Genomic DNA, 9848 nt, shown 5'->3' on the forward strand with positions numbered 1-9848 from the left:
ACAGTTCCCTCTGCTTTGCTCCCTGCTGCAGGCCTGGGCCTCTGCTTCTCCCTATGGACAATGGGGACAGGTGGAGCCCTGGGGGGCTCAGGGCATGGCACAGCCCAGCGGCTGCAGGGAGCTGGTGTCAGCTGCTCCCAAAGCAGCTGCAGCAGGGGCTGAGGTGAGTGGGGTCCTGGCCCCATGGCCCTTTGCCCTCCTCTGACAAACTTACCTGCTCAGGGGTGGAGGTGGTGCCATGCCAATTGTATAAGAGTGAATTTACTTCACATATAACAAATTTTGGATATAAAAAGGGTCATTGCATTAAGAGCAAATTCACATATACAGAACCCGCATAAATTGAGGGAAACTTGCACAGTTACCTGCATAGCACCAGGGCTGAGAGCCCAGCTGCTGGCTGGAGCCCCAGGGCTGCACTTTTCCTACCCACCCTCTGGCACCAGGCTATTTTTAGCCTCTTGGCTCCCTCCGCAGGTTCTAGTTTTATCAGCTTTTGTGGATGACAGGAGCCAAGCAAGTAAGTGTTGGTGGGGGGAGGGGCAGGAGGGATGGAGGTGTAGGTCCATTGGGCAGGTTGGGGGCTAAAAATAGCCCAGTTCCCTCCAAACCCCCTAGAGACGCTGTGAGCCCTTTTGCTCCTGCTAAAGCCTCTTGGATCCCAGCAACCCCTGTGGATCTGCCTGCGCCCAATTCCTCCTGCAGACCAGGCCTGCCCATCCCACTTATTCCCCCATGGACACCCCTGATTGCACCTGTGGCTCCTGCCTACCTCTGATCTGCCTCCTTGGACACCACCTGCACCCCTTATCCCCACCGCAGATGCCGCTTGCACCTCTGCTAGCCCCTGCGTTGTTCTGACTGACCTTAGATCAGGTGGCTGTTTTTAATGCACTGTAACCTCCCCTTAACCTTCCTGAATATCTTCTTAGCCTACAACTGCTCTTTATTTGATTGTCAGATTCTTCCTTAGTTTTCTCTTCAGGCTAAATAATCCTAGCTCCTTCAACCTTTCCTCAGAAGTCCCAGGCTTTTAATAATTTTTGTTGCTCTCTCCTGGACGCTTTGCAGTTTGTCCACATTGTGAAGCGTGGGACCGCAAACTGGACACACTACTCCAGGTGTGGCCCCACCAGTGCTGAATAGAGTAGAAGAATCACTTCCCTTTATTTGCAAATGAAATTCCTATTAATACAACCTTAGCCACTCACTGTTCAGTCTGTATTTGTGCATGTAATTTATTGGATCCCAAGTACAGGACTTTACACTTTTACTTGTTTAATTTCTTATGATTCATTATAGACCATCTTGCCAGTTTACCTATCCCCTTTTCAGACCACACTGTGGGAGCAGCAGTCAGGGACTTTCTTTAAGTCCTGCCATGCTCCAGCCAGGCTGCATAGAGAACTGGGTTCAGCAGCAATGGCGGTGGTGGCATGTGGGTTCCTTCTCCTTACCCAACCCCCCTTGGTGTTCCCCACCAGCCTGGGAGCAGATGAAGGGACAGGGGAACCTACCTATCGCCATCACTGTCCCTTGCTGAACTTGGTTCTCTGTATAGAAACCTCTCCAGCCTTGGGGGTACCAGAGCAGGAGTAGCTGGGACAGCCATGGCAGTATATGGGTCTGCCTGCTCTCAGAGGCATAAGTAGGAAGGGCAAGAAGGGCAATAGGAAGAGAGCAAAAGGGAGGTGCTGCTGAGCCTGGAGGGGAAGGAAGGGGGTGCTGAAAGTGGGGAGGGCAGGATTCTTAAGAAAATGTCCCTGACTACTGCTCCTGCAGCATAGTCTGCCTGCCCTGAGGAGAGAGCAGAAGTCTGGGAGCAGGGGGTGCAGCCACCCCTGTAGCATCAGTTACTGCGCCTGCATCCCCCTTTTAAAAATTCTGGATTTGCACATGAGTTTATCCGTGTCATTCTGGATCTTAGCCTGGGTCTGTTTGCAAGTCTAGAGGATGCATATCATTGGTATACTGAGTAAGAATCCAGTGCCAAAACTTTACACTTTCTCCCTGTGGGTTTATGCCACAAATGCTTATAAGTTACTGTGTGGACACTGTGAAATGTGAAGTATAACCAGTTAAGCTGAAGATAATTTTTCTAATCACTTATGAATTCATGATTGTAATTTTCATGTCCACGCCCAAGATTCCCAATGAATTTTAAATCAGTAAGTTAACTTCAGAACAAGAGCCAGCATGTGGGTTCACATACAATTTCCAGCTTCAAGCCCAGCTACCTTTTAGTTTAAATTTGGTTTAATTTTCAATTTTAAATTGTGCAATTGCTGTGGTTTTCCTGGCTGACTCTATTTAGAGATCAGGAAAAAGATTAGGAAAGCTTGAGTTTGTTGAACAGGAAACAAGTGGAATTCTGAGATAGTCTGTATCCAGGAGTGGATCCAGTACATTATGGATCCAGTACATTATCGCACATGGATCCAGTACATTATCGCACATTATGATAATGAAACACAGGTAAATATAAGAGGAAAGACATTTCATGTCACAGAAGGTTGGGGGTCAAGTTCCTCTTGCCCAGAGGAAAAAAGGAACAGAAAAGGAACAAATTGAGGGAGCTGGTTGAGGACCAAGGGAGAAATCATAAGTTTATGGGAAATATAACTGGAAGGGACATAGCAAGATCATTCAGCCCATCATTCTGACCCAAGACAGGATCAAACCATTCCTGGTAACTGTTTGTCTAACTTGTTCCTAAAATCTCCGAAGGCAAATGTTCTACACATTCCATGGGTGATCTGTTACAATGCTAGTTATCCTTATAGTTAGAAAGTTGTTTCTAATGTCTACCCTAAATTTCCCCTGCTGAAATGTTTGTGAATTGATTCTTGTTCTATCCCTGATGGACATGAAACACATGCCCCCTTCTTTGCAGCAACATACTTGAAGTTTTTTTCATGTCCCCTTTATCTTTTCTTCTCTTGACTAAATAAATCCAGTTCTCACTATAATGTTTCTTTTTCTTGCTACAGTAAGACATCATTGACTCATGTTCTTTTTCTCTTCCTTTTCCTCAGTCATCCCTAAATTCCCTTAGGGCCTTGTTACACATTATGCTTAGCACATGCTAATTTTAATTGGTGTTAAAATTAGCACGTTCTTTGAGCAGTCACCCATTAAGGCTTAATGCATCCTGTAACATGTACTGCTCTGACCTGCCCCTAGACTAGGAGTGGGCAAAATACGGCATGTGGAGGGACTTCGTCCAGCTTGTGGTGGGTCCCTTGGTCCCACCTGGCCCACAGTGGGATTCGGACAGTTCCACAGCTGGACTCCATTTCTAAGCAGCTCAGGAGGTGTAGGCTCCCTTTGGCTGCTGCCACCACCAGCCCTGGCTCCATGGAGGCTGGTGGAGACCTGTGTGCACAGTCCTAGCCCTGGCCCAGCCCCCCTGCACCCACTCTGAACCCACTTCAAATGGAGCAGGCCAGCCGGAACTCACACATACAGCCCTGATCTTGGGCCACCCTGCTTCTACTTTTGGACCTGCCCGCCCATGACAAGTGGCAGAGGTAGTGGTGACAGTGATGGTGTCCAGGGAGATGTTGCTGCTGCTGGGTGCAGGGAAAAAGCAGCCACCTTCCCCTCACCACTGCCAGGCCCTTCTTGCTGTAGCCACTCAGAGCTTGTGCCTGGGCTGCCCTGCAGCTCCCAGCAGCAGTGCCTGAGCGGAAGGGTTCCCCTTCCCTGCCTGCTCCCCTGGGACAGTGTCTGCAGTACGGGCAAGCCAGAGGACGGGGATGGGACAGAAGGGGAGTTCTGAGGGGCAGCAAGGATGGGGGGGAGTTTTAAGGGACAGAGGAAGGGTACAGGAAAGGAGTTCCAATGGCCAAGGGTGAGCCCTGGAGGCTGGAAAGCACCTGGAGTGGGAAGGGGGATTCTTACCTTTAGGCAACATTCCCTCTAAGGTGTAGCAATCCAGGAGTGCACTGCTTCAGTCCATTCCCGTTAATAGCGTAACAAACATATGACCACCTGAATAGTAATTGAGTTCTGCTTAAGCATGCTTATGTATTGTTTGAATAAGCCTGGTGGGGCTCTGCAGTGCGTCTCGAGGAAAGTAGTAAGGTATTGTGTTTATGGGGTATAATACATTCATGAACAGATTTAAGAGTTAAAATTGTCAGTTGTCACAAACAGCTAGAGGGGTAGGGTCGATTCCCCTCACACAAAATCAGATACCAGCATAACCCTAGTACTTAAGCATGTATAGCTGAAGAAACTCTTATAGGTACTTACATATTAATTTAAATAGCTTTACTCAAACATTGTGCCAAAGAAAAGTAAAATAAAAAAAGCAGTAAAGGAGTTTTGTGCACCACTAAAAGTCATGTGATCTGCTTACCTGCAATGGTTTCCTTCTGTGGTGTTTATAGGCCCATATTTTCTTTTTATCTATGCCTTTGCAAATCAGCAGTGACTTAATTCAAAAATAGAAACTTACAGTGGTTTAAAACTTGTATGAGAGGGAAATCCCATGCAGGGCTGGCCCACAATCTTTGGGGACCCACTGAAGGATGTAGTTCTGGGGCCCCCTGATCCCTTCCTGGGGCCCCAGAACTCCTCCTCCGCTCAGCAGGTAACTAAATGAAAGTCTGGATGCAGCGGAAGAGGTGGTGGCCAGAATTTCCGGCTGCAACAAGGTAAAAAAGCCAGCCGGAGCAGTTCCCAGTGCCCCAGCCCCAGTCCCTGCCACCACCTCTGCTTCACCTCGGGCAGAAGCCACTGCCTGAGGAGTGAGGAGCTTACCTCTGGTAAATGTCCTGTGCTGCCCTGATGCCTCTGGGTGGGTGTGCAGCCTTAAAAAGTTGGTGCACAGACTATGTCTAAGGGGTGCACAAAAGAGTACTATGATCATTCAAAAGTATGTGAATATCTACACGTACAATTCAAAGGGGTCCACACCTCCATTGGAAATTTCCAGAGGAGTCTGCAAGTGAAAAAAGGTTGAAAACTAAGCTACTCAGAGGGCCCTTAGCATGTTTCCCTGCCCTAATGTGTGGACACTCCTGGTTTAACAGCCATTAGTGCATATTTAAGTTAACATGTAACAGTACTCTGTCTCATTCCACTATTTCTCCCTTCAGCTCTGTCATGCAGTCCAGCAATATTTTGTGATAGTATTCAAGGAACATGTAATTGATTTATTTTTGTTGAACTTACGTTTTGTGGAATTTTATATTTACAAAGACTATGTTTTTGGGTGAAATATGACTTGACAATATACTTAAAAGTATTTAAAAATCAGCTGCTTTGTAATTTGTAATTTCCCCATGTATACATTCAGTATTACTGTATATTACTTGCATGTTAGTGTCACAGGCAGTCCTTGCACTCACAGCGGGTTATGTTCCTGGAAAAGGTGCTGTAAGTCGGAACGGTGTAAGTCGAATCTGATTTTCCCATAGAAACAATGTTATAATAGAGGGTTACGTTCTTGACCAAGGGCCTGATGCCCAACTGTTTATAGAAACAACCATTAACACCATTTAATCAAGTATAAATGATATATACTGTACAGTACAAAGCTTTCTAAAGTGTACTATATATAAATCAATTAAACAGGGCAATACAGTAACCACATAAAATTTTATGTAATCAGAAGGTGAAGGAACACTTTCATCAGTGTCATGGAATTCAGAAGGGCTTCTTTGGGGAGATTTTGGGGAGACTTAGGGCCACTTGATGGCTTTTGGAGAAACTGATCCAGGGATGTTTGTTTTGCTGCCCTCTTTTTCTCATTGCAAATTTCCCTGTAGTGCCATAAGTGCGAGGATCCAGCACTGTAAGTAATAACATGGGTATAAATGGCGGAGCACTGCAAGTGAGAATTGCCATAAGTTGAAACGCTGTAAGTCGATGACTGCCTGAGACTTTGGTTGTCTCAGGCAGTTTTAAAAGATATGGAAAACTAATAATAGAAAAAGCTAATTTTGTTGAGTGATATGTAGCATGTATAATGTGCTTTTCCTTCCTTGGTTTAAATAGCTCTTTTGGTTTTGAGGTTTTTGAGGAAGAAATCAAGTAAAGACGTGTACTTGATTTTAAGGCAAAATGCTGTTGTGGTATACCACTTTCTTAAGGCTAAGCAAATGCTATAGTAAAGTTTTAGAAATAAATTGAAAAGATTCAGTGTCATAAAAAGTATTGTTATTTGTAAGCTATGCACATCAGATGTATGGCTAAAATGTTGCAAAAATGATGAGCTGATGAGTACTCTATAAAATGTTAAACCTTACACAAAAGCTGTCTAAATATGCTAAGAATTTTTGTCTATGCATTCCTTTAAAGTAAGGGGTGCATTTGCTTCTGTAAAATGCAGGCAATGTGTTTTGGTGCATCCAAACTGTGGGTGCACAAAATATTCACAGTGAACCTCCAAACTAGACAAGATATGCCTGCTTTCACTTGCTGTAATTTTGAAATATGAGACAGATTGATCTAATGGTTCTGTGAGATATGTGAATTCCCTGAACTCAGGGTGTATCCTTTTCAACAAATCTAGGCCAGTTAATGGTTTTGTGTTGCAACTAGGTGAACTTGACTTTTTTAACTGATAATTTTTTGCTTTGAGTTTTTGAATTTAAAAAAAAAAATTAAACTGATGGGGCCAGATTTCACATAAACTATGGCCTGGCAGGGGAAAGTCTACCAGTATGAGACTGATAGACTTCCCCCGAAAAGTCTGGAGTGTGCATAAGGGCAGAAGAAATGGGTGAGAAGAGCATAATAGTGGAGTGAATCAGATTTATTTATTTATTTATATCATGGCCATGCCTGCTGGCCTCAACTGCGATGACAGCCCAGTTGTGTTAGGCACTGGATAAATACATGATAAGAGACAGTCCATGGTATGAAGAGCTTAAATCAAAATCTGAGATGATGAGAAACAAGGCTAGAATAAATAAGTAGAGGTGCACTGATACACTGGTCCCATATTGTATTGGCACCGATATAAGGAAAATTGACATTATTGGCTATCAGCTTTTTGGGGCCGATAATATCACCGATAAATGTGCCATGCTTGAGTGCAACTGCAGCGCAGCACATAGGCAGCCAGAAGTGCTGCCAACAGCGTTTGGTTGGTAAGTCTATTGTGGGGGAGGGGTATGGGAGGGGGCAGACCAAGACCCCCGCAGTGAGGGAGGAAGTGAGGTTGGCACTGGGGCTGGGGCAGGTGCTGCACAGCCAGGGTGGAGGACGATGCTGTGAGCGGTTTGTCCATAGGGCACTGTGGGGTGGAGGGGCTCCTGCCACTGCACGTACCCTGGGAGGGCATGGGGGCATATGCCCCTGGATCTGTGTGCAGAGCGAGGGTGAAATGCTGCTGCAGGCTGGGGGCCAGGGACGGTGCTGGACTTTTCCTGGTGGGGGGGCTGGGCCAGACTGTGCTTGGGGTGGGACCCATGCCATCCTGGGGTGCTTGCGGTGGTGAGAACTGTCCCTCCATTTCTGCACCCCCCAGATAAGCTGCCTGTGGCTCCATCCTGCACCCTGCCTACTCTGGCTATGCAGTGCCTGCCCCTGCCCCTACCCCAGCCCCACTCCCTTCCTCACCATAGGGGCCTTGATCTTCCCCCCACAAGCCCCTTCCCTCCCCCTTTGCCTCTTCCTCCACAACAGACTTGCCAGCTGGACACTGCTGCCAAGCTGCTGGGCTGCATGTTGGCAATTGGATCAGTATCAGCCAATATGGCTTGTTAAAATCGGCCATCGGTATCGGCTCAAAACATCTCTATTGGTGCACCCCTATAAATAAGAGTCAGTAGGAAAAAAATCCACTTTCAGTTCATATTTAAAATGTTCAGCATTTTTCTTGAAATGGAAGGAGAATTAATTATTTTAGTACATGGCTGTGTTTCCTCTGAATACAGTCAGTACAGAAGTCTAACCAGACATTAGGCTTAATTTGGTTCCCTGGCAATCAGTCTGATTCTCCAGTGAAACTTGATTCAGTTGAGTAGGACACACTGCTTCTGCAGTTAATCTTACAGCAAATTCCATCTTTCAGGTATATGTCAAAGACAGTCTCGCCTCTCCTTGCAGTGTCTGCTACTCACTTTTTCCCAGCCACAATTATTTCCCACTCCCCCACTTAACATCTACATACAAGAAATGTATGTCCTTCAAAAGCCCTGCTTAACACCAGCTATCTCAGTACCATACATTATTCACATGTGCTGCTTAATGGGTAAAGTAATTTTCTATAAGTGGGGGTGCTTTCAGGTGATTTTGTAATATTCCCTAGTGCCTACATTGTTGTGGATCTCTGGGTCTGGACACCAACACAATTACTATAGAGGTATTGGCCCTGATTTTAATCTATAGTGAATCTGTTCTGGCAAACAGTGGACACACAGGGTGCAGACAGACATTCAGGCCCCCCATTATAATCACTGGGGTTCCGTGTGGGTATAGTGGTCTTCATGCATACAGCAGTCAAAAGACTGGGGCCAAAGAAGCCATGTCTCCTCATCTTCATTGTTTTGCTTTCAAATGGTTCAAAAACCCTGGAAACATGCTGGCTACATTATTTACACTGTATATCAGCTCTGTTTCAGAAAACATTTTAATTACTTCTGAAGCCCCAAACACTGATAATTTACTCCACCATGCTATTTGACTGGAGACTGATTGTTGGAGCAGAGTTTTCTTTTTTCACAACTTTATGTACTAGAGAAAAAAATAGAAAAAAATATATAATTGTTTCATGGACTACTTTTAAAGCAGATGTAATCTTCTGAAGGTAATTAGAGAAAAAAATCTAATATCTCTATCAGATTTTTAATAATATTCACAGCAACTGTCAAGAATTCATTTTTTTAAAGATGAGAATAAAAGTTGATACCATAGAAATTAAAACTAATGTGGCTCATTTGTTCTAAAATATGCCATGTTTAATGTAAGAAAAAAGAATAAGTAGGTTTAGAAGAACTGAAGTTGCTAGTGGGTCTCTTGAAGAAGCAGTAGCAGTCTGAAGATATGCTGCTATAACTCTGTAACAGCATGGTAGGCTGTTTTATACAGCTGGTGATTACAAAGCTCTACTTTAACCATTTTTTTCTTACTGGCAGGTGTCCCACTGGCATGAGGCCAGAGGTTGTGAGTGTATTGCAGTTTGTGGTTTACACCAGAGTGTAGAAAATGCCGACACCAGCTGGCAGCACATAATTGCACTGATTGTGGTCTGACAACTTGAGCTCAGAAACAGAAATGTGATAAATATATAAAATATCACACAGGTTGGATCCTCTTTTGTATTTATCTGTTTTTTCCTTCTCAACAGATATGATATCTGCACTTATAAAAACAAGCCCTGTGGAACATTGGGTAAGTTTATAAAGTGGAACTTCAGCTGGTATTTCCTGTTTGCTTTATTGCTAGTTATCATTTGCTTGATTAACTGATTAATTTTTACCACTGGTGCCAATTAGGTTTCTCATGGTAGTGTTGATAAAACCTAGTAGATCATTCAAATTTACCAAAAAATGATCAGAGGAGAGCACTTACTGTTATTTCCATATAATTTATTTATATATATTTATATATTTATTTATAATATATTTAAAAAAATATAAAGAGGAGTCCCAGGCAGAAGAAGATGACACCTAGGGTAGGCACAGATGTTCAAAAAGCCTGAGGCGGAAGTGCTGTAAGTGTTGAGCTTTACTCAAAGGACCCTAGGTTAGGTTGGGAGCAAACAGAACAGACATTTGCCCTTTTGTGTGGGGGGAGAAAGCGGGCTCGAAGACTGCCTGAGCTGCTGGAGAATGCCAGCCCAGATGAGCAGACTCCCCAGTTTTTTGGCTGGGGGGGGGGGGGGGGGGGGG

General features: G+C 44.6%; 1 protein-coding gene across 1 annotated transcript in view; it reads left to right on the top strand.

Moving 5' to 3' along the window:
- ADAMTS6 (ADAM metallopeptidase with thrombospondin type 1 motif 6) overlaps positions 1 to 9848 on the top strand; it is a 395156-nt gene that overhangs the window by 144513 nt on the left and 240795 nt on the right. The window contains exon 8 of the mRNA XM_019517795.1: positions 9305 to 9348. Coding sequence (XP_019373340.1) covers positions 9305 to 9348 — 44 coding nt within the window. The remainder of the gene's footprint in view (positions 1 to 9304; positions 9349 to 9848) is intronic.

The sequence above is a fragment of the Gavialis gangeticus genome, unplaced genomic scaffold, assembly GCF_001723915.1.
Source record: "Gavialis gangeticus isolate Ggan-Ray unplaced genomic scaffold, GavGan_comp1, whole genome shotgun sequence".
Lineage (NCBI taxonomy): Eukaryota > Metazoa > Chordata > Crocodylia > Gavialidae > Gavialis > Gavialis gangeticus.